We start from the raw sequence: 25,477 nt of genomic DNA, 5'->3' as shown, positions 1-25,477 counted from the left end.
TCATGGACGGAGATGGTGTGAGAGAGGGAGTGAGTGGGTGTGAGGATGTTAGAGGGTTTAAGTGAGGGAGTGAGAGGGTGCGAAGGTGGGAGTGTGGGAGGGAGTGTTGTGAGGGTGTGAGGGGAGATTTGATGGTGGGAGTAAGAGGTTGCAAGGGAGGGAAGGTGTGAGGGAGACAGTGAGAGGGTGTGAGGGAGGGAGTGAGGGAGGTTATGAGGGAGGGAGTGAGTGTGTGTGCGGGAGGTTGTGAGGGAGCGAGTGAGAGTGTGTGAGGCAGGGAGTGAGGGAGGTTATGAGGGAGGGAGTGAGTGTGTGTGCGGGAGGTTGTGAGGGAGCGAGTGAGAGTGTGTGAGGCAGGGAGTGAGGGAGCATGTGAGGGATAGAGTAAGAGGGTGTGAGGGAGGGTGTGAGTAAGGGAGTGAGAGGGTGCGAAGTTGGGAGTGAGGGAGGGAGTGTTGCAAGGGTGTGAGGGGAGGAGTGATGTTGGGAGTGAGAGGGTGTGAGGGAGAGGGTGTGAGGGAGGGAGTAGGAACTCTGTCAGAGCCGTCACTCACCCGCACACTGAGTGGGATAATCCTGGCAGCAGTTGCGGTGCTGGTTGCACTTGTTGTTACAGTGACAGGGATTGCTGGGATTGTAGGACTCGCTGCATCTCCCCTCACAGGATGACCGAGCTGCATTGACTGTGAAGAGGAAGATTAGTCATGGCTCTGTCTGAACCTCAGCTGGTGTGTCACAGTGTGACTGTGCAATCTCCCTCCCCACACATGGGAGGCTGCGAGTGTGCAGCCTGGACTGCCAGGGACTGACCAACATAGTGACAGGTTTAAGCAGAAGAACATAGAAAAACGTCCCAGGAACGTAAATCAGACACAATTTGACACCGAGACACACAAGGAGATATTAGGACAGGTGACCAAAACCTTGGTCAAAGAGGTAGGTTTTAAGGAGCGTCTTAAAGGAGGAGAGAGAGGCGGAGAGGTTTAGGGAGGGAATTCCAGAGCTTAGGGCTTAGGCAGCTGAAGGCACGGCCGCCAATGGTGGAGCGATTAAAATCGGGGCTGCACAAGAAGCTAGAATTGGAGGAGCACAGAGATCTCAGAGGGTTGTAGGGCTGGAGGAGGTTACAGAGATAGGGAGAGGCGAGGCCATGGAGGGATTTGAAAACAAGGATGGAAATTTTAAAATTGAGGTGTTCCCGGACTGGGAGCCGATGTAGGTCAGTGAGCACAGGGGTGATGGGGGAACAGGACTTGGTGCGAGTTAGGACTGTTTTCTTTGGAACAAAGGAGGCTGAGGGGAGATTTAATTGAGGTGTATAAAATTATTACGGGACTAGATAGAGTGGATAGGGAGGACCTATCTCCTTTAGCAGAGGGGTCAGTTACCAGGGGGCATAGATTTAAAGCAATTAGTAGAAGGATTAGAGGGGAGATGAGGAGAAACATTTTCACCCAGAGGGTGGTGAGGGTCTGGAACTCACTGCCTGAAAGGGTGGTAGAGGCAGAAACCCTCAACTCATTTAAAAAGTACTTGGATGTGCACTTGAAGTGCCGTAACCTACAGGGCTACAGACCAAGTGCTGGAAAGTGGGATTAGGCTGGGTAGCTCTTTATCGTCCAGCACGGACACGAAGGGCCGAATGGCCTCCTTCTGTGCCGTAACTTTCTATGATTCTATGATACGGGCAGCAGAGTTTTGGATGAGCTCAAGTTATTGAGGTTGGATGATGGGAGGCCGGCCAGGAGAGCACTGGAATAATCAAGTCTACAGGTAATAAAGGCATGGATGAGGGTTTCAGCAGCAGATGGGCTGAGGCAGGGACGGAGACGGAGACGGTCTTGGTGATGGAGTGGATGTGTGGTCAGAAGCTCATCTCAGGGTCAAATAGGTTGTGAACGGCCTGGTTCAGCCTCAGACAGTGACCAGGGGGAGGATATTCTCAACAAATATACATTCCATTGAGAAATAAAAACTCCACGGGAAAAATGATCCACCCGTGGATAACTAAAGAAGTTAAGGAGAGTATTAGATTGAAAGAAGAGTCTTATAATGTTACCGAGAAGAGTAATAAGCCTGGGGATTGGGAGAGTTTTAGAAACCAACAAAGGACGAACAAAAAATTGATAAAGAGGGAGAAAATTGAATATAAGAGTAAACTAGCAAGAAATATAAAAACAGATTGTAGGAGCTTCTACAAGTATATAAAAAGGAAGAGAGTAGCAAAAGTAAACATTGGTCCCTTAGAGGCTGAGACAGGAGAAATTATAATGGGGAATAAGGAAATGGCAGCTGCCTTAAACAAATATTTTGTATCTGTCTTCACAGTAGAAAACACAAAAAGCATACCAGAAATAGTGGGGAACTAGCGGTCTAATGAGAGTGAAGAACTTAAAACAATTATTATCAGTAGAGAAAAAGTACTGGACAAACTAATGGGACTAGAAGCCAATAAATCCCCTGGACCTGATGGCCTACATCCTAGGGTCCTAAACGAGGTGGCTGCAGAGATAGTGGATGCACTGGTTGTGATCTTCCAAAATTCCCTAGATTCTATAACGGTCCCAGTGGACTGGAAGGTAACAAATGTAACCCCGCTATTCAAGAAAAGAGGGAGAGAGAAAACAGGGAACTACAGGCCATGAATGGCGGAGCAGGCTCAAGGGGCCGTATGGCCTACTCCTGCTCCTATTTCTTATGTTCTTATGGATGGAGTTACAATTCCTCCTCCCTGTTTCTTTATGTGGCAGCTGAACAATGTGATTGTGTTGAGAATATAACTGGTTCTTTACATACAATGACACAAGTTGTAATCATGGCAGCAGTCTCCATGTCTGACACAGGCACTATTGCACTGGCAGTTGTAATTGTGGTTCATGTTTAACTCACAGCGATCGACACACGAGTCCGTGTTTCCTGCAACCATGAGAAGAGATATAGATTAATGGAGGAACCAAGACTCCCTTCCATTTCTGTTCCCCATATTTCTGCCCCTATTCTCTTGAGAGCATTAAATACCTCGCCTGGGTACGGATTCCACAGGTACTGGGTGCCCTCCCCATTCACCAGGAGCGAGTCTAGACAGTTAGCCACACACTGCACTGGTCTGTTCAGGGAGCCCAGGGACACTGGGGGACAGGACACACACTGCACGGGTCTGTTCAGGGGGCCCAGGGACACACACTGCACTGGTCTGTTCAGGGGGCCCAGGGACACACACTGCACGGGTCTGTTCAGGGGGCCCAGGGACACACACTGCACGGGTCTGTTCAGGGGGCCCAGGGACACACACTGCACGGGTCTGTTCAGGGGGCCCAGGGACACACACTGCACGGGTCTGTTCAGGGGGCCCAGGGACACACACTGCACGGGTCTGTTCAGGGGGCCCAGGGACACACACTGCACGGGTCTGTTCAGGGGGCCCAGGGACACACACTGCACGGGTCTGTTCAGGGGGCCCAGGGACACAGGGGACAGGACACACACTGCACGGATCTGTTCAGGGGGCCCAGGGACACAGGGGACAGGACACACACTGCACGGATCTGTTCAGCAGTTTATTCATTGATAACTTTATAATGAGCTCAATTTGTACGGCACCTGTGATCAGAATTGATTTGGAGCAGTGACTTTAAACACTTGATCACAGACAGTGATAGAGCAAGGGCTGCCAGTCAGAAATTGGGACATACTGGGATCAGCATGGGTAACTGATTGTGTTATCAAAGGGTAAAGTAACTACTTCAGTAACTAACTAATCACGTTATAAACTGGTTGCATTATAAACTAGTAAACGTGTCATGCCAATAACTAGTCACGTTACCAACTAATGATACTAATCAGATCTGTAACTTGTCATGTTATAAACTAGTAAACTAATCATGCCAATAACTAGTCACATTATAAACAGTAAACTAATCATGTCAATAACTAATCATGTTACTGACTAGTAAAGTAGTCATGTTGGTAACCGGAGAACACAGATTTAAGATAATTGTCAAAAGAACCAGAGAGGTGACATGAGGAGAAATGTTTTTACCCAGTGAGTTGTGATGATCTGGAATGCGCTGCCTGAAAGGGAGGTGGAAGCAGATTCAATAATAACTTTCAGAAGGGAATTGGATAAATACTTGAAGGGAAAAATATTTACAGGACTATGGGGACATAGCAGGGGAATGGGACTAATTGGATAGCTCTTTCAAAGAGCCAGCACAGGCATGATGGGCTGAATGGCCTCCTTCTGTGCTGTATCATTCTATGATTCTATAACTAGTCATGTTATAGACTGGTCACATTATAAACTGGTAAGCTAATCATATCAGTAATCGGACTTCATTCCTTCAAGAATATATTTAAAGCTGGATTGAGTGGATCTCTGGAAAGATAATCACAGCCAAATGAGTTTCTTCTCTTAACGAATGATTGTAATGTAATGGGCGGGGCTGCAATGATAAATCGATCTTGCTGTGCTCACATGTTTGTGGACGGCATCGAAGGTGGGAAATCACACTGTGTAATACAATCATTCAACATATCACATCAAATCCTTCTGTCCTTATTTTCAAGGACCCATAAATGTTTTTTTAAATCAAGTTAACATTTCAGTTAAACTAGTGGATGGAAGAATTTGCTACATTAATATCACACAACATAATTTTCAGTCTTAAAAATGTTATGCTCACGAGGTAATATCTACATCTGGAAATGGGTTCCCTTGTTTGCCAAAGTTTCATACTGAGTTCACAAAAACAACAGACCTTTGCAGGAGGCTGGAATTCATTCTTCCCATCTCTGTCCCGCCCTCCACTTTTGAAACATCTACTTAAATAGCATCTAAGGTGGGGTAATGCATGTTGTATTTCACAATCTGTTGAGGAATCCAGCATATTCTGCTAACCACAGAGCTTGCCATGTATGATGAGATAGGAATGTACTTTTGTGAGCTTTTGGGATGTTCATATTGCAGTGATTCCAGACTCCTGTGATTCAATGTGCTTGAATATATCAATAGTTAATTTAAATGGTCTACCCTTTTTTGTGCTGATAAGAGGAAATACAATGAATGTTTAATACATTACTTTTGTGTGTAGGTATATGTGTATAATCACTAAACATCCATTGCTGAGGATTAACAACAGATTTACAAGCAGTTTTTCTACAGAAGAAGGAAGTTTGTGGGGGTTCCTTTCCCACGATTCTAAGATCCATTTCCTGGAGATTCCTGTATTTCTCTTGTGCTCTGTAATCCACTCTCAACGTGTTCAGGTGCTGACAGGAATTACACACTCAGGAGTGAATTTAATGTGTTACTTAATTTCTACAACTCCATGTTGCTAATTGATTTTAATTCATTTGGGGTATAAACTGAGCAGTGTAACAGTAGCATGCTTTGGCTTGGGTCCATCTGATCTCAGACCATTCTACTTTCAAAGAAAAATCTTTGCTTCAACCAATGGCATTTTTAACACTGAAGTGCAGAAATCAGATCAGGTTAATTCTAAAATCTTTGTATAATTGGTAATATATTGCTCTCAGTCTATAAGACTGATTTTCAGTATTCCAGTTACTACAAGTACAGTGGACTGAGAAAGGAGGCAGATTTTATCATTATATCAGTCTTCAAATATTTTCAATGCTGGCCTCTGATATTTATTGATGCATTTTATTAAATTGATGTTCCTTTTTTCTTAAGTATGTATTTTCTGAAAGTTTTTCATTTGAACTTATGTATTGTAGAGAGAGAAAGGGCCAGAGGTGCAGGGAGGCTCTGTAAATATTCTTATAGCGCAATAACTGAACGGATCCCTCCAGTACCTTAATATCCGCATCAAAGACCGTCCCTCAAGTACCTTAATATCCCCATCAAAGACCATTCCTCTAGTACCATAATATCCCCAACAAAGACCGTTCCTCTAGTACCATAATATCCCCATCAAAGACCGTCCCTCTAGTACCATAATATTCCCATCAAAGACCGTTCCTCTAGTACCATAATATCCCCATCAAAGACCGTCCCTCTAGTACCATAATATCCCCATCAAAGACCGTTCCTCTAGTACCATAATATCCCCATCAAAGACCGACCCCTAGTACCATAATATCCCCATCAAAGACCGACCCCTAGTACCATAATATCCCCATCAAAGACCGTCCCCCTAGTACCATAATATCCCCATCAAAGACCGTCCCTCTAGTACCATAATATCCCCATCAAAGACTGACCCCTAGTACCATAATATCCCCATCAAAGACCGACCCTCTAGTACCATAATATCCCCATCAAAGACTGACCCCTAGTACCATAATATCCCCATCAAAGACTGACCCTCTAGTACCATAACTCAACCATCAAAGACCGTCCCTCTAGTACCATAACTCAACCATCAAAGACCGTCCCTCTAGTACCATAACTCAACCATCAAAGACCGTCCCTCTAGTACCATAATATCCCCATCAAAGACCGTCCCTCTAGTACCATAATATCCCCATCAAAGACTGTCCCTCTAGTACCATAATATCCCCATCAAAGACTGACCCTCTAGTACCATAATATCCCTATCAAAGACTGTCCCCCTAGTACCATAATATCCCCATCAAAGACCGTCCCTCTAGTACCATAATATCCCCATCAAAGACTGTCCCTCTAGTACCATAATATCCCCAACAAAGACCGTTCCTCTAGTACCATAATATCCCCATCAAAGACCGTCCCTCTAGTACCATAATATCCCCATCAAAGACCGTCCCTCTAGTACCATAATATCCCCATCAAAGACTGACCCTCTAGTACCATAATATCCCCATCAAAGACTGTCCCCCTAGTACCATAATATCCCCATCAAAGACCGACCCTCTAGTACCATAATATCCCCATCAAAGACTGTCCCCCTAGTACCATAATATCCCCATGAAAGACTGTCCCCCTAGTACCATAATATCCCCATCAAAGACCGACCCCCTAGTACCATAATATCCCCATCAAAGACCGACCCCTAGTACCATAATATCCCCATCAAAGACCGTCCCTCTAGTACCATAATATCCCCATCAAAGACTGTCCCCCTAGTACCATAATATCCCCATCAAAGACTGTCCCCCTAGTACCATAATATCCCCATCAAAGACCGTCCCTCTAGTACCATAATATCCCCATCAAAGACCGTCCCTCTAGTACCATAATATCCCCATCAAAGACCGTCCCTCTAGTACCTTAATATCCCCATCAAAGACCGACCCTCTAGTACCATAATATCCCCATCAAAGACTGTCCCCCTAGTACCATAATATCCCCATCAAAGACTGTCCCCCTAGTACCATAACACTACCATTAAAGACCGTCCCTCTAGTAGCATAACACCCCCATCAAAACCCATTCCTCCAGTACCATAATAATCCCATCAAAGACTATCCCTCTAGTACCATAACTCACCAACAAAGCCGATCCCTTCAGCACCATAAAACTCCTATCAAAGCTCGTCTCTCTAGTTCCATACTAATCCCATCTATTCCCGTCCCTCTAGTACCATAACACTCCCATCAAAGCCTATCCGTCTAGTCCCAAAATACTCCCATCAAAGCCCATCCCTCTAGTACCATAACACTCCCATCAAAGCCTATTCCCCATTACCATAATACGCCCATCACTCTTCATCTGTCTAGTACCATAATACGCCCATCAAGGCCTATCCCTCTAGTTCCATAATACTCCCTTCACGCTCATCCTTGAATTGCATAATACTCCCATCAAAGCCCATCCCTCTAGTACTATAATACGCCCATCAAGGCTTATCCCTCTAGTTCCATAATACTGCCATCATGCTCATCCTTGAATACCATAATACACCCATCAAAGCCTATTCCTCTAGTTCCATAATACTCCCATCACCTATCCATCTAGCATGAAAATACTCCCATCAAAGCCCCTCCCTCCAGTACCAGAATACTCCCATCAAAGTCTATACCTCCAGTACTATAATGCTCCTATCACATTCATCCCTCTAATACCATAACACTCCCATCAAATCCTATTACTCTACCACCATAATGTACCCATCAAAGCCCATCTCTTTAGTAACATAATACTCATAGAATCATAGAATCATAGAAAACAGGAGCAAGAGTAGGCCATTCGGCCCTTCGGGCCTGCTCCACCATTCAAAATGATCATGGCTGATCCTCTAACTCAGTACCCTGTTCCCGCTTTTTCCCCACATCCCTTGATCCTTTTAGCATTAAGAAATATATCTATCTCCTTCTTGAATATATTTAATGACTTGGCCTCCACTGCCTTCTGAGGTAGAGAATTCCACAGGTTCACCACCCTCTGAGTGAAGAAATTTCTCCTCATCTCGGTTCTAAATGGCAAACCCCGTATCCTGAGACTGTGACCCCTGGTTCTGGACTCCCCAGCCATCGGGAACGTCCTCCCTGCATCTAGTCTGTCTAGTCCTGTTAGAATTTTATATGTTTCGATGAGATCGCCTCTCATTCTTCTAAACTCTAGTGAATATAGGCCTAGTCGACCCAATCTCTCCTCATACGTCAGTCCTGCCATCCCAGAAATCAGTCTGGTAAACCTTCGTTGCACTCCCTCCATGGCAAGGACATCCTTCCTCAGATAAGGAGACCAAAACTGCACACAGTACTCCAGATGTTGTCTCACCAAGGCCCCGTAGAACTGCAGTAAGAAACTCATCAATACTCCCATCAAAACCCATCCCTCTAGTATTATAACACTCGCATGAAAGCCTATCCCTCTAGTACCATAACACTCCCGTCAAAGCCTGTCCCTCTGGTACCATGATACTCCCATCAAAGCCTATCCCTCTAGTACCATAACACTCCCGTCAAAGCCTGTCCCTCTGGTACCATGATACTCCCATCAAAGCCTATCCCTCCAGTACAAGAATACTCCCATCAAAGCCTATCCCTCTAGTACCATAATACTCCTATCACGTTCATCCCTCTAGTACCATAATACTCCCATCAAATCCCATCCCTCCAGTACCATAATATTCCCATCAAGGTCGATCCCTCCAGTACCATGATACGCCCATCAAAGCCCATCCTAACAGTACCATGATACTCCCATCAACGTCCATCAACAGTACAAGAATACTCCCATCAAAGCCTATCTCTCCAGTACAAAAATACCCCCATAAAAGCCTATCCATCTATTACAATAATACTCCCATCAAAGCCCATCCATCTACTACCATAACAGTCCCATCAAAGCCCATCCCTCCAGTACCATAATACTCCCATCACGCTTATCTCTCCAGTACAATAGCATAGTGGCTATGTTACTGGACTGGTAATCCAGAGGGTCCTAGACAAATAATCCAGAGTCATGAGTTCAAATCCCGCCACGGCAGCTGGGGAATTTAAATTCAATTAATTAAATAAAATCTGGAATTAAAAAAAACTAGTATCAATAATGGAGGCCATGAATCTACCAGATTGTTGTAAAAACCCACCTGGTTCACTAGGGAAGGAAACCTGCCGTCCTTACCTGGTCTGGCCTCTATGTGACTCCAGACCCACAGCAATATGGTTGATTCTTAATTGCCCTCTGAAATGGCCTAGCAAGACACTCAGTTGTGCAATCTTGGTATGAAATAATAAGAATAAAACTGGACTGACCACTAGGCACCAGACATGACAAAGGCAAACCAAGCCCAGTCGACCCTGCAAGGTCCTCCTCACGAACTTTTGGGGACTTGTGCCAAAATTGGGAGAGCTGTCCCACAGACGAGTCAAGCAACAGCCTGACATAGCCTTACTCACAGAATCATACCTTTCAGCCAATGTCCCAGACTCTTCCATCATCATCCCTGGGTATGTCCTGTCCCACCGGCAGGACAGACCCACCAGAGTGGCGGTACAGTGATATACAGTCAGGAGGGAGTGGCCCTGGGAGTCCTCAACATTGACTCTGGACCCCATGAAATCTCATGGCATCAGGTCAAACATGGGCAAGGAAACGTCCTGCTGATTACCACCTACCGCCCTCCCTCAGCTGATGAATCAGTCCTCCTCCATGTTGAGAAGCACAGAATGTACTCTGGGTGGGGGATTCGGTAGCACTGCAACCAGCCGAGAGTGGCTTGGTAGCACCACTGCTGGCCGAGTCCTGAAGGACAGAGCTGCCAGACTGGGCCTGCGGCAGGTGGTGAGCGAACCAACACGAGGGAGAAACCTACTTGATCTCGTCCTCACCAATCTACCTGTCGCAGATGCATCTGTCCATGACAGTATTGGTAGGAGTGACCACCGCACAGTCCTCGTGGAGAGGAAGTCCTGTCTTCGCACTGAGACACCATCCAACGTGTTGTGTGGCACGATCACCGTGCTAAATGGGATAGATTCAGAACAGATCCAGCAGCTCAAAACTGGGCATCCATGAGGCACTGTGGGCCGTCAGCAGCAGCAGAATTGTATTCCAGCATAATCTGTAACCTCATGGCCCGGCATATCCCTCACTCTACCATTACCAACAAGCCAGGGGATCAACCCTGGTTCCATGAGGAGTGTAGAAGAGCATGCCAGGAGCAGCACCTCAAAATGAGGTACCAACCTGGTGAAGCTACAACTCAGGACTACATGCATGCTAAACAGTGGAAGCAACATGCTATAGACAGAGCTAAGCGATTCCACAACCAACGGATCAGATCAAAGCTCTGCAGTCCTGCCACATCCAGTCGTGAATGGTGGTGGACAATTAAACAACTAACGGGAGGAGGAGGCTCTGTAAACATCCCCATCCTCAATGATGGCAGAGTCCAGCACGTGAAAGCGTTTGTAAGCATCTATCAGCCAGAAGTGCCGAGTGGATGATCCATCTCGGCCTCCTCCCGATATCCCCACCATCACAGAAGCCAGTCTTCAGCCAATTCAATTCGCTCCATGTGATATCAAGAAACGGCTGAGTGCACTGGAAACAGCAAAGACTATGGGCAGCAACACCATCCCGGCTGTAGTGCTGAAGACTTGTGCTCCAGAACTAGCCGCGCCTCTAGCCAAGCTGTTCCAGTACAGCTACAACACTGGCATCTACCCGACAATGTGGAAAATTGCCCAGGTATGTCCTGTCCACAATAAGGCAGGACAGATCCAATCCGGCTAATTACCGCCCCATCAGTCCACTCTCAATCATCAGCAAAGTGATGGAAGGTGTCGTCGACAGTGCTACCAAGCGGCACTTACTCACCAATAACCTGCCCACCGATGCTCAGTTTGGACCATTCGGCTCCAGACCTCATTACAGCTTGGTCCAAACATGGACAAAAGAGCTGAATTCCAGAGGTGAGGTGAGAGTGACTGCCCTTGGAATCCCTCCCATCAACATCCTGGGGGTCACCATTGACCAGAAACTTAACTGGACCAGCCACATAAATACTGTGGCTACAAGAGCAGGTCAGAGGCTGGGTATTCTGCGGTGAGTGACTCACCTCCTGACTCCCCAAAGCCTTTCCACGATCTACAAGGCACAAGTCAGGAGTTGGATGAAATACTCTCCACTTGCCTGGATGAGTGCAGCTCCAACAACACTCAAGAAGCTCGACACCATCCAGGACAAAGCAGCCCGCTTGATTGGCACCCCATCCACCACCCTAAACATTCACTCCCTTCACCACCGGTGCACTATGAAGGACAAGGGCAGCAGGCACATGGGAACAACACCACCTGCACGTTCCCCTCCAAGTCACACACCATCCTGACTTGGAAATATATCGCCGTTCCTTCATTGTCGCTGGGTTAAAATCCTGGAGCTCCCTACCTAACAGCACTGTGGGAGAATCTTCACCACACGGACTGCAACGGTTCAAGAAGGCGGCTCACCACCACCTTCTCGAGGGCAATTAGGGATGGACAATAAATGCCAGCCTTGCCAGCGACACCCACATCCCATGAATGAATAAAAAAAAACCACTCATCCATCCAGTACGATTGTACTCCCATCGAAGCCCATCCCTCTAGTACTATAAGGCCCCCATCGAAGCCTACCTCTCTAGTACCATAAAACTCTCATCAACGCCTATCACTCCAGTACCATAATACTCCCAGCAAAGTCCATTCCTCTAACACCACAATAATTCCCTCAAAGTCCATTCCTATAGTACCAAAATAATCCCATCAAATCTCATCCCTCTAGTACCATAATACTCCCATCACCCTCATCCCTCGAGTACTATAACACTCCCATCAAATCCTGTCCCTCTCATACCATTACACTCCAATCAAAACCCGTCCCTCTAGTACCACAACACTCCCATCAAAGCCTATCCCTCTAGTACTATAACGCTCCCATTAAAGCTCATCCCTCTAGTCCCATAGTAGGCCCATCAAAGTCCATCCCTCTAGTATCATAATACTCCCAACAAAGTGTATCCCTCTGGTGCCATACTACTCTCATCAAATCCCATCCCTCTAGTACCAAAATACCCCCATCAAGGCCTGTCCCTCTAGTACCATAATAATCCCATCAAAGGCCATCCCTCGAGGACCATAATACTCCCATCACACATGTCCCTCTAGTACCATTGTACTCCCATCAAATCTTATCCCTCTAGTTTCACTATACTCCCATCACGCTCATCCCTCTTGTACCATAATACTCCCAACGACCTCATCCCTCCAGTACCATAACACTCCTATCAAAGCCCGTCCTTCTAGTACTATAACACTCCCGTCAAAACCTGTCCCTCGAGTACCATAACACTTCCATCAAAGCCTATCCCTCTAGTATCTTTTTTTTATTCGTTCATGGGATGTGGGCATCGCTGGCGAGGCCAGCATTTATTGCCCATCCCTAATTGCCCTTGAGAAGGTGGTGGTGAGCCGCCTTCTTGAACCGCTGCAGTCCGTGTGGTGAAGGTTCTCCCACAGTGCTGTTGGGAAGGGAGTTCCAGGATTTTGACCCAACGACGATGAAGAAATGGCGATATATTTCCAAATACGGGATGGTGTGTGACTTGGAGGGGAACGTGCAGGTGGTGTTGTTCCCATGTGCCTGCTGCCCTTGTCCTTCTAGGTGGTAGAGGTCGCGGGTTTGGGAGGTGCTGTTGAAGAAGCCTTGGCGAGTTGCTGCAGTGCATCCTGTGGATGGCACACACTGCAGCCACTGTGCACCGGTGGTGAAGGGAGTGAATGTTTAGGGTGGTGGATGGGGTGCCAATCAAGTGGGCTGCTTTGTCCTGGATGGTGTCGAGCTTCTTGAGTGTTGTTGGAGCTGCACTCATCCAGGCAAGTGGAGAGTATTCCATCACACTCCTGACTTGTGCCTTGTAGATGGTGGAAAGGCTTTGGGGAGTCAGGAGGTGAGTCACTCGCCGCAGAATACCCAGCCTCTGACCTGCTCTCGTAGCCACTGTATTTATATGGCTGGTCCAGTTAAGTTTCTGGTCAATGGTGACCCCCAGGATGTTGATGGTGGGGGATTCAGCGATGGTAATGCCATTGAATGCCAAGGAGAGGTGGTTAGACTCTCTCTTGTTGGAGATGGTCATTGCCTGGCACTGTTGTACTCCCATCATTGTCTGGCGCAAATGTTACTTGCCACTTAAGACGGAGATGAGGAGAAATTTTTTCTCTCAGAGGGTGGTGAGTCTGTGGAACTCTCTTCCCCAGAGAGGCAGGGTCACTGAATATTTTTAAGGCTGAGTTAGATAGATTCCTGATTAACAAGGGAGTCAAAGGTTATAGTAGGTAGACGGGAAAGTAGGGTTGAGGTCACAATCAGATCAGCCATGATCTTATCAAATGGCAGAGCAGGCTCGAGGGGCTGAATGGCCTACTCCTGCTCTTAATTCGTATGTTTGTATGTTTTCAAATTATAAAGTATATATTCATGTTCGATTAGGAGGAGCTGGTGTGAGCACGGTGCAATTGTGCTCTCTGAATCCTCCCCTCTCCCCCCACCCCATCTCTGAATGTGCTGGCTCGATCAGATGTCGCAGGTGAAGTAGCAAGAGGGCCTGTACTTCCCCCCTTGGCTGAGTCCCCCGCCCGCCCGCCATGATCGTGCTGCCTCTGGGAGTAAATGGTGCAGAATTGTTACCTCAGCCCGAGAGGGTTTGGTTATTAACTGTGGGGATAAAGTAGTATTGGTAATTATAATCATCCATGGACAATGGGGGGGTGGGCGCAGAGATTTTTGTTGTTCCCTTTCTGTCCCCTTAGCCTTAAAGTTTATTACAATCCCTCGTGAAACTGCAGTCAGTGCGCGGACTCTCACTTCCTCCTTCATCCTCTTAAAATGGAGACACGATACTATCGCGCTTTTATACACCCACAACAGTTTCAACATTTTTTCTTCCCCTCTCAGGACCGTACACTCTGCACTCTGCCCTATCCCACTGGGGCTCAGGACCGTACACTCTGCACTCTGCCCTATCCCACTGGGGCTCAGGACCGTACACTCTGCACTCTGCCCTATCCCACTCGGGCTCAGGACCGTACACTCTGCCCTATCCCACTCGGACTCAGGACCGTACACTCTGCACTCTGCCCTATCCCACTCGGGCTCAGGACCGTACACTCTGCCCTATCCCACTCGGGCTCAGGACCGTACACTCTGCACTCTGCCCTATCCCACTTGGACTCAGGACCGTACACTCTGCCCTATCCCACTGGGGCTCAGGACCGTACACTCTGCACTCTGTCCTATCCCACTGGGGCTCAGGACCGTACACTCTGCACTCTGCCCTATCCCACTCGGGCTCAGGACCGTACACTCTGCACTCTGCCCTATCCCACTGGGACTCAGGACCGTACACTCTGCACTCTGCCCTATCCCACTCGGGCTCAGGACCGTACACTCTACACTCTGCCCTATCCCACTGGGACTCAGGACCGTACACTCTGCACTCTGTCCTATCCCACTGGGACTCAGGACCGTACACTCTGCACTCTGCCCTATCTCACTGGGACTCAGGACCGTACACTCTGCACTCTGCCCTATCTCACTGGGACTCAGGACCGTACACTCTTCACTCTGCCCTATCCCACTCGGGCTCAGGACCGTACACTCTGCACTCTGCCCTATCCCACTCGGGCTCAGGACCGTACACTCTGCACTCTGCCCTATCCCACTCGGGCTCAGGACCGTACACTCTGCACTCTGCCCTATCCCACTCGGGCTCAGGACCGTACACTCTGCACTCTGCCCTATCCCACTCGGGCTCAGGACTGTACACTCTGCACTCTGCCCTATCCACTCGGGCTCAGGACCGTACACTCTGCCCTATCCCACTCGGGCTCAGGACCGTACACTCTGCACTCTGCCCTATCTCACTGGGACTCAGGACCGTACACTCTGCACTCTGCCCTATCTCACTGGGACTCAGGACCGTACATTCTGCACTCTGCCCTATCCCACTGGGGCTCAGGACCGTACACTCTGCACTCTGCCCTATCTCACTGGGACTCAGGACCGTACACTCTGCACTCTGCCCTATCTCACTGGGACTCAGGACCGTACACTCTTCACTCTGCCCTATCCCACTCGGGCTCAGGACCGTACACTCTGCACTCTGCCCTATCCCACTCGGGCTCAGGACCGTACACTCTGCACTCTGCCCTATCCCACTCGGGCTCAGGACCGTACACTCTGCACTCTGCCCTATCCCACTCGGGCTCAGGACCGTACACTCTGCACTCTGCCCTATCCCACTCGGGCTCAGGACTGTACACTCTGCACTCTGCCCTATCCACTCGGGCTGCCTTTGAAGTTTCATCCGGTATTTGTTCACTTTCCCCTCTCGTATTTAATGTGATGACTACATTGTAATCAGACTGCAAGACGTGCCTTCCACGGCCAAAGTTGATCGTGGAGCCTATGACCAGTAGTTGTGTAGTCACAAAAAAATTTTTGTTGCAGACCGTGTGCAAAAGAGAAAATCGTCCAAACAGTTGCAGAAAAACTGCTTCTCCCAGCAACTCTGGTGTGGACAATTTTCAATGAGAAGTCTGCTGAAAAATTGAGATGCATTCCTCTCAGTGATAACACAATGTCTCGGTGAATATGTTCAATTGCACAGCATCTAGAAGCCAAGCTTATTACTCGGTTACAGTCAGCCGGGGATTCTGCTATCCAACTTGAGGAGAGTGCTGATATTTCAAATTGTTAGTTTATGTGAGACATGTCGGGCAAGATGACTTTATGGAAGATTTGCTGTGTTGTCTAACTTTTCCAACAAATACAAGAGCACAGATATTCGAAGCATTGCATGACTGTGTAGATGGAAAATACAAATTAGACTGGGCTAATTGCAAAGGAATCCCAAGTGATGGAGCAGCAAATATGACAGGTAGAAATAGCAGAGTTGTGAGGAGAATATCTGAGGCAGCTGGGAATGATGTTGTTTAGAATCACCGTTACATTCACCGTGAAGCTCTGGCGTCAAGGGGTAGTCCCCTGATTTTATGGCAATACTGAAGGAAGTAGTGAAAATTGTTAATTTCAGGAAGCTCACTGAACTGCAGGCTTTATGATCAGAAATGGGAGCGGAGCTTACTCATTAACTGTTTCACACTGAAGTCCGATGGCTATCACAGGGCAGGGTGCTTACAAGGGTGTACGACCTCAGGAAAGAGATTGACATTTTTCTGGTAGAGAAACAGTCTAACTTGGCAAATTTGTTTCACGGTGACTTGTTTAATGAAGTTGTCATATCTAGCTGACATGTTCTCAATTTTAAACAAACTGAATTTGAAGTTACAAGGAAGAGACAATGATTTGTTTCGACATTGTGAACAGATACAAGCATTCAAAAGTCATTAGAACTGTGACAAGCCCGACTGAAAAGTAATGGCCCGAGTCATTCCATATTCCCAACACTCTTCCATCACATTGAGGAGAGCAGCATCGATGAAGAAAAAGGGAATGAAATGGAATTTCTAATACAGTTCCATCTCGCTGCTCTGTCTGACCATTTTAGTCGCTACTTCCCTGCAGAGGGGTTTGAAAACTAGAAGGAAAAGTGTTGGGTGAAAGATCCTTTCACTTTCAAAAAACCCTGAATCAATAATGAGGCGAAACTTGACGCCTGAGCAAGAAAACAAGCTGGTGCCTCTCACCTGTGATAGCACACTGAAAACACGCCCAAGGCTTTCAATTTATCATCTATTTGGATCAGTGATTTCAAAGAATATCCCCTGTTGAGTTATATTCGTGTTCTGTTGTTGCTGCCGTTCACAACAACCTACTGTGGGTACTGGGAATTTCCACTTTGACAAGGTTAAAAACAAGAGAAAGAAACCAACTCAACAGTGCACCTGATATGTGTGTAGAGCTTTCATCCTGTGATCCAGATTGGAACCAAGTCATGAGCAACAGGCAGACCCACCCCTCACATTAAGGAAGTGAAACTCAACCTGATCTTTTCTTTCCTGTATTTATACAGTATTGAAAATATTTTTCAAGTAACGTCAAAGTCTAAATTGAATTATTACTTGAAGTGAAGTGAAGAAGTTAAAGTGAGTATATATTGACCTTTAATGTGATTTGATGAAAACTCCAGTCAGAAGATATTATTGTTTTGGAACCCTGGTGTTTTTCTTCTACTGGGTCACGAGAAAAAAAGTTTGAAAAACGCTGTTCTAGATATAAAGGTGAGCATTCCTTTGGCCTTTTTGATTATTTTCTGTACCTGTCCGTGACATTTTAATGATTATGTACACAGACCCCTCAGTCTCTTTGGACACCCACTGTTTCGAGCTTTTCACCATTTAGAAAGTACTCTGATCTTTCCTTTATGGTCCAAAGTGGATGACCTCACACTTGCCTACATTGAAATCCATTTGCCACAGTTTTGCCCATTCAATTAATCTATTAATGTCTCTCTGTAATTTTATGTTTCCATCTGCAGTGCTGCCTATCTTTGTATCGTCGACAAGCTTGGATATGTGGCTCTCCATCCCGTCATTTAAGTCGTTAATAAATACAATGAATAGTTGAGGTCACGACTCTATTGCCCGAACTTGCCCTTGATAGCTCCCAGCTGTGTTCCTATATCCCTGTCCTTGTTTGTTTGATCTCCCTGCACCTGTAGTTTTGCTATTTCCTCACCAGTGTCTGCACTCTAACTCTCGTATTCCAGACAGGGTCCGCTAAGTAATGATTAAACTCAGACAACTGACGGCTGTTTTATTTGAAACACGCACTCCGTATGCTGTATGATAGAGCTGTGACTTCAAACCTCTCTCCCCATTGCTCACCATCCAAACAGCAGTGCTCCAACGAGGAGACACCAGTGACGCAAGAAAGCAAAAGAACTAATTTCTTATTCACACTTTTACTCCTCCACAAACATTGAGGAAAGAAATGGGAACTCATGCTAAACTGTGTAATATCGAGCGGAGAAACAGACACTCACTGGGTTTGATGTTCCCTGCAGCAGCTGAACACAGGAGCAGAGCGAGGATGAGAAGATGTGTCATCATGACTGAGCTGGACCGTCATGAGAATGGTCTCCAATCCTCTGGCATGGTTCTTTAATTCACAGACCCGACCAATCATATCACAGCCTGGAGTCACCGCCTACGCAAAGGCTCGATGGGGATAGGCCACTGTGAAAGACCATCCCACCTTGTATTGTACAGCATATATTAGAAGATATGTACTGTGTTTTAAATTGTAATAATGGAATCGTATTGTGTATGATCTGTACTGCATTATATTGTTTTTGAATTGTAATTGTGATATTTACATTGAATTGTGTGCATCCTTAAATTTTATGAAATAGAATATATTTTGAAATTAATAAGTATCACTGAGCCAATGCCAGGCTGGACATTCCCATAATGCTGCCCGCTGGAATAGTCCCAGAAATTAACAAATAAAGTCAGGGAGATTAAACTGACATTTCTGTGAGTTTGTAAAAATTGGAAAAAGTTCCTGAGGATTAGAAAGTGACGAAACAGAAGTTAAAGATCAAGGAAGAGAGGAGCCCGCATGCAGCAAGACCTGGACAACATCCAGGCTTGGGCTGAAAAGCAGCAAGTAACATTCGTGCCAGATAAGTGCCAGGCAATGACCATCTCCAATAAGAGAGAGTCTAACCACCTCCCCCTGACATTCAACGGCATTACCATCACCGAATCCCCCACCATCAACATCCTGGGGGTCACCATTGACCAGAAACTTAACGGGACCAGCCATATAAATACTGTGGCTACGAGAGCAGGTCAGAGGCTGGGTATTCTGCGGTGAGTGACTCACCTCCTGACTCCCCAAAGTCTTTCCACCATCGACAAGGCACAAGTCAGGAGTGTGATGGAATACTCTCCACTTGCCTGGATGAGTGCAGCTCCAACAACACTCAAGAAGCTCGACACCATCCAGGACAAAGCAGCCCGCTTGATTGGCACCCCATCCACCACCCTAAACATTCACTCCCTTCACCACCGGCGCACCATGGCTGCAGTGTGTACCATCCACAGGATGCACTGCAGCAACTCGCCAAGGCTTCTTCGACAGCAGCCCCCAAACCCACGACCTCTACCACCTAGAAGGACAAGAGCAGCAGGCGCATGGGAACAACACCACCTGCACGTTACCCTCCAAGTCACACACCATCCCGACTTGGAAATATATCGCCGTTCCTTCATCGTCGCTGGGTCAAAATCCTGGAACTCCCTTCCTAACAGCACTGTGGGAGAACCTTCACCACACGGACTGCAGCGGTTCAAGAAGGTGGCTCACCCCCACTTTCTCAAGGGCAATTAGGGATGGGCAATAAATGCCGGCCTCGCCAGCGACGCCCACATCCCATGAACAAATAAAAAAAACCACCCTGGTGCCACAGAGTCAACCAATTCAGCAAAATAAATGGGGTCAATGCTTTTGTTTAAATCATGGCGGAAGGACTTTCATGCAAAGGTTGTCAGCCGTGGCTAAGTGGGTAGTGGTCTCGCCTCTGAGTCTGAAGATTGTGCGTTCTAGTCCCACTCCAGAGACTTGAACCCAAAATCCAGGCTGATACTCCAATGTAGTACTGAGGGAGAGCTGCACTGTCGGAGGGGCAGTACTGAGGGAGTGCTGCACTGTCGGAGGGGCAGTACTGAGGGAGAGCTGCACTGTCGGAGGGGCAGTACTGAGGGAGTGCTGCACTGTCGGAGGGTCAGTACTGAGGGAGCGCTGCACTGTCGGAGGGGCAGTACTGAGGGAGCGCTGCACTGTCGGAGGGTCAGTACTGAGGGAGTGCTGCACTGTCAGAGGGTCAGTACTGAGGGAGTGCTGCACTGTCAGAGGGTCAGTACTGAGGGAGTGCTGCACTGTCGGAGGGGCAGTACTGAGGGAGTGCTGCACTGTCGGAGTGTCAGTACTGAGGGAGTGCTGCACTGTCGGAGGGTTAGTACTGAGGGAGTGCTGCACTGTCGGAGGGGCAGTACTGAGGGAGTGCTGCAGTGTCGGAGGGTCAGTACTGAGGGAGAGCTGCACTGTTGAAGGGTCAGTACTGAGGGAGAGCTGCACTGTCGGAGGGTCAGTACTGAGGGAGCGCTGCACTGTCGGAGGGTCAGTACTGAGGGAGTGCTGCAATGTCGGAGGGTCAGTACTGAGGGAGCACTGCACTGTCGGAGGGGCAGTACTGAGGGAGCGCTGCACTGTCGGAGGGTCAGTATTGAGGGAGTGCTGCACTGTCGGAGGGTCAGTACTGAGGGAGTGCTGCACTGTCGGAGGTTCAGTACTGAGGGAGTGCTGCACTGTCGGAGGGTCTGTACTGAGGGAGTGCTGCACTGTCGGAGGGTCTGTACTGAGGGAGTGCTGCACTGTCGGAGGGTCAGTACTGAGGGAGTGCTGCACTGTCGGAGGGGCAGTACTGAGGGAGTGCTGCACTGTCGGAGGGTCAGTACTGAGGGAGGGCTGCACTGTCGGAGGGGCAGTACTGAGGGAGTGCTGCACTGTCGGAGGGGCAGTACTGAGGGAATGCTGCACTGTCGGAGGGACAGTACTGAGGGAGAGCTGCACTGTCGGAGGGTCAGTACTGAGGGAGTGCTGCACTGTCGGAGGGACAGTACTGAGGGAGAGCTGCACTGTCGGAGGGACAGTACTGAGGGAGTGCTGCACTGTCGGAGGGTCAGTACTGAGGGAGTGCTGCACTGTCGGAGGGTCAGTACTGAGGGAGTGCTGCAATGTCGGAGGGTCAGTACTGAGGGAGTGCTGCGCTGTCGGAGGGGCAGTACTGAGGGAGCGCTGCACTGTCAGAGGGGCAGTAGTGAGGGAGCGCTGCACTGTCGGAGGGTCAGTACTGAGGGAGTGCTGCAGTGTCGGAGGGTCAGTAGTGAGGGAGTGCTGCACTGTCGGAGGGGCAGTAGTGAGGGAGTGCTGCAATGTCGGAGGGTCAGTACTGAGGGAGCACTGCACTGTCGGAGGGTCAGTACTGAGGGAGCGCTGCACTGTCGGAGGGTCAGTAGTGAGGGAGTGCTGCACTGTCGGAGGGTCAGTAGTGAGGGAGTGCTGCAGTGTCGGAGGGTCAGTAGTGAGGGAGTGCTGCACTGTCGGAGGGGCAGTAGTGAGGGAGTGCTGCAATGTCGGAGGGTCAGTACTGAGGGAGTGCTGCACTGTCGGAGGGTCAGTACTGAGGGAGCGCTGCACTGTCGGAGGGTCAGTAGTGAGGGAGTGCTGCACTGTCGGAGGGTCAGTAGTGAGGGAGTGCTGCACTGTCGGAGGGTCAGTACTGAGGGAGCACTGCACTGTCGGAGGGGCAGTACTGAGGGAGCGCTGCACTGTCGGAGGGTCAGTAGTGAGGGAGCGCTGCACTGTCAGCTTTCTTTCTCTCTCTATCTATCCCCCCGTCCTCTCTCTCTTTCACTCTTTTTAACTTTCCCACTCTTTCTTTCTTTCCGGCTCTTTCTCTTTGACTTTCTCTCTCTCTGAGAATAAGGGTAAGGTACTACTCTGCACACCTGGCAAGTGGTGGAGAGGACAATCACAGACACGATGGACCGAATGGCCTCCTGTGCTGTAAATGACTATGGTTCTCCTCTTGCTTTTGGTTTTCTAAGCCATGGTGATTTCCTCCTTGGGATGAAGGTTATGTTAAGTTTGCAGTGAGAGGGACTGACCTGCGTCTGGTGCAGAGTGGAGGCTTTAACCCATGCTCACACCTTCAGTAAAAGGGGAGAGAGTAATGTCGTTCATCGAGTGAGCTGTCCCACAACAACTCACAGCCTGAAATATTCACAGCTGTACAATTCACAGACTGGTTAATGAGTTAGTTTGGCTAATAAGTTAGCCTGGTTAATGAGTCAGGACTTTATCGCCCTGCCTGGAAGACCCACAGGTGCTGCAGACAAAGAAAAATGAAAAGTGATTGGAAAATGAGACTGAAAGTCGGTAATCTGTGGAAAACATCCAATGACCTCGGCAGGATCTGAACACTTTCACTTTGTAGCCAAAATATAAGGTATTTTGGAAAATAAAAAACTGAGCCGAGGTTTGGAAAGTAGGTTTGTGCTGTCCCCATCCTATAAATAACCACCTCAGAAGTGAGTGTCCACCTGTCCGTACACAGAGTCCCTACAGTGAGTGTGTCCCAGGTCCACCTGTCTGTACACAGAGTCCCCACAGTGAGTGTGTCCCAGGTCCACCTGTCCGTACACAGAGTCCCCACAGTGAGTGTGTCCCAGGTCCACCTGTCTGTACACAGAGTCCCCACAGTGAGTGTGTCCCAGGTCCACCTGTCCGTACACAGAGTCCCTACAGTGAGTGTGTCCCAGGTCCACCTGTCTGTACACAGAGTCCCCACAGTGAGTGTGTCCCAGGTCCACCTGTCCGTACACAGAGTCCCCACAGTGAGTGTGTCCCAGGTCCACCTGTCCGTACACAGAGTCCCTACAGTGAGTGTATACCCAGGTCCACCTGTCTGTACACAGAGTCCCCACAGTGAGTGTGTCCCAGGTCCACCTGTCTGTACACAGAGTCCCCACAGTGAGTGTGTCCCAGGTCCACCTGTCTGTACACAGAGTCCCCACAGTGAGTGTGTCCCAGGTCCACCTGTCTGTACACAGAGTCCACACAGTGAGTGTGTCCCAGGTCCACCTGTCTGTACACAGAGTCCCTACAGTGAGTGTGTCCCAGGTCCACCTGTCTGTACACAGAGTCCCCACAGTGAGTGTGTCCCAGGTCCACCTGTCTGTACACAGAGTCCCTACAGTGAGTGTGTCCCAGGTCCACCTGTCTGTACACAGAGTCCCTACAGTGAGTGTGTCCCAGGTCCACCTGTCCGTACACAGAGTCCCCACAGTGAGTGTGTCCCAGGTCCACCTGTCTGTACACAGAGTCCCCACAGTGAGTGTGTCCCAGGTCCACCTGTCCGTACACAGAGTCCCCACAGTGAGTGTGTCCCAGGTCCACCTGTCTGTACACAGAGTCCCTACAGTGAGTGTGTCCCAGGTCCACCTGTCTGTACACAGAGTCCCCACAGTGAGTGTGTCCCAGGTCCACCTGTCCGTACACAGAGTCCCCACAGTGAGTGTGTCCCAGGTCCACCTGTCTGTACACAGAGTCCCCACAGTGAGTGTGTCCCAGGTCCACCTGTCCGTACACAGAGTCCCCACAGTGAGTGTGTCCCAGGTCCACCTGTCTGTACACAGAGTCCCCACAGTGAGTGTGTCCCAGGTCCACCTGTCCATACACAGAGTCCCCACAGTGAGTGTGTCCCAGGTCCACCTGTCTGTACACAGAGTCCCTACAGTGTGTACCCAGGCTCCACCTGTCATGGAATCATCGAAATTTACAGCACAGAAGGAGGCCATTCGGCCCATCGTGTCCAGGCCGGGCGAAAGGAGCTATCCAGCCTCATCCCATTTTCCAGCACTTGGAGCCCTGTAGGTTACAGCACTTCAGGTGCACATCCAACTATCCTTTAAATGAGTTGAGGGTTTCTGCCTCTACCACCCTTTCAGGCAGTGAGTTCCAGACCCTCACCACCATCTGGGTGAAAAAATTTCCTCTCTACTCCACTCTAATCCTTCTACCAATCACTTTAAATCTATGCCCCCTGGTTATTGACCTCTCTGCTAAGGGAAATAGGTCCTCCCTATCCACTCTATCTCGGTCCCTCAATTAAATCTCCCCTCAGCCTCCTCTGTGCCAAGGAAAACTACCCCACCCGATCCAATCTTTTCTCATAGCTAAAATTCTCCAGTCCTGGCAACATCCTCGTAAATCTCCTCTGTACCCCCTCTGGTGCAATCACATCTTTCCTGTAATGTGGTGACCAGAACTGTGCGCAGTACTCTAGCTGTGGCCTAACTAGTGTTTTATACAGTTCTAGCATAACGTCCCTGCTCTTACATTCTGTGCCTCGGCTAATAAAGGAAAGTATTCCATATGCCTTCTTAACCACTTTACCTACCTGTCCTGCTACCTTCAGGGATCTGTGGACATGCACTCCAAGGTCCCTCACTTCCTCTACATCTCTCAGTATCCTCTCATTTATTGTCTACTCCCTTGCCTTGTTTGCCCTCCCCAAATGCATTACCTCACACTTCTCTGTATTGAATTCCATTTGCCACTTTTCTGCCCACCTGACCAGTTCATTGATATCTTCCTGCAGTCTACAGCTTTCCTCCTCACTATCAAACACACGGCCAATTTTTGTATCATCTGCAAACTTTTTGATCAAGCCCCCTACATTTAAGTCTAAATCATTGATATATACCACAAAAAGCAAGGGACCAGGTACTGAGCCTTGAAGAACCCCACTGGAAACAGCCTTCCAGTCATAAAAACACCCGTTGACCATTACCCTTTGCTTCCTGCCTCTGAGCCAATTTTGGATCCAACTTTCCCTTGGATCCCATGGGCTTTTACTTTTTTGACCAGTCTGCCATGTGGGACCTTGTCAAAAGCCCTACTAAAATCCATGTGCACTACCCTCATCGAACTCTCTTGTTACTGCCTCAAAAAATTCAATCAGGATAGTCAGACACGACCTTCCCTTAACAAATCCATGCTGACTGTCCTTGATCAACCCGTGCCTTTCTAAGTGACGATTTATGCTGTTCCTCACAATTTTTTCCAATAATTTGCCCACCACCGAGGTTAGACTGACTGGCCTGTAATTACTCGGTCTATCTCTTTCTCCTTTTTTACACAATGGTACAATGTTAGCAGTCCTCCAATCCTCCGGCACCATGCCTGTACCCAGGGAGGATTGGAAAATGACGGTCAGAGCCTCCGCCATTTCCTCCTTTGCATCTCTTAACAGCCTGGGATACATTTCATCCGGGCCTGGCAATTTATCTACTTTCAAAGATGCTAATCTACTTATTACTTCCTCTCTCGCTATATTTATCCCATCAAATATTTCACACTCCTCATCCTTATCTACAATCTCTGCGTCGTCCTCCTCTTTTGTGAAGTCAGAAGGAAAGTATTCATTAAGAAACATATCCATACACAGAGTCCCTACAGTGAGTGTGTCCCAGGTCCACCTGTCTGTACACAGAGTCCCCACAGTGAGTGTGT

The 25,477-nt window shown here is 48.3% G+C and overlaps 1 protein-coding gene across 2 annotated transcripts in view; it reads right to left on the bottom strand.

Annotated features, from left to right (window-relative positions):
* endou (endonuclease, polyU-specific) overlaps window positions 1-18,479 on the bottom strand; it is a 44,971-nt gene extending 26,492 nt beyond the window's left edge. Inside the window, exons 1-3 of one of the 2 annotated variants that reach the window (XM_068000116.1) lie at window positions 18,378-18,479; window positions 2,797-2,916; window positions 555-683 (exon numbers count right to left, since the gene is read on the bottom strand). In XM_068000116.1, the coding sequence (XP_067856217.1) occupies window positions 555-683; window positions 2,797-2,916; window positions 18,378-18,444 (316 nt within the window). In that variant the 5' untranslated portion in view covers window positions 18,445-18,479. The remainder of the gene's footprint in view (window positions 1-554; window positions 684-2,796; window positions 2,917-18,377) is intronic. The other variant, XM_068000117.1, reaches the window with a different exon arrangement.
* Between the last annotated feature and the right edge of the window lie 6,998 nt (window positions 18,480-25,477).

This window comes from Heptranchias perlo, chromosome 18 (genome assembly GCF_035084215.1).
Source record: "Heptranchias perlo isolate sHepPer1 chromosome 18, sHepPer1.hap1, whole genome shotgun sequence".
In the NCBI taxonomy this organism is placed as follows: domain Eukaryota; kingdom Metazoa; phylum Chordata; class Chondrichthyes; order Hexanchiformes; family Hexanchidae; genus Heptranchias; species Heptranchias perlo.
Note: the sequence above shows the minus strand (reverse complement) of the source record. Positions and strands in the feature narration are given on the sequence as shown.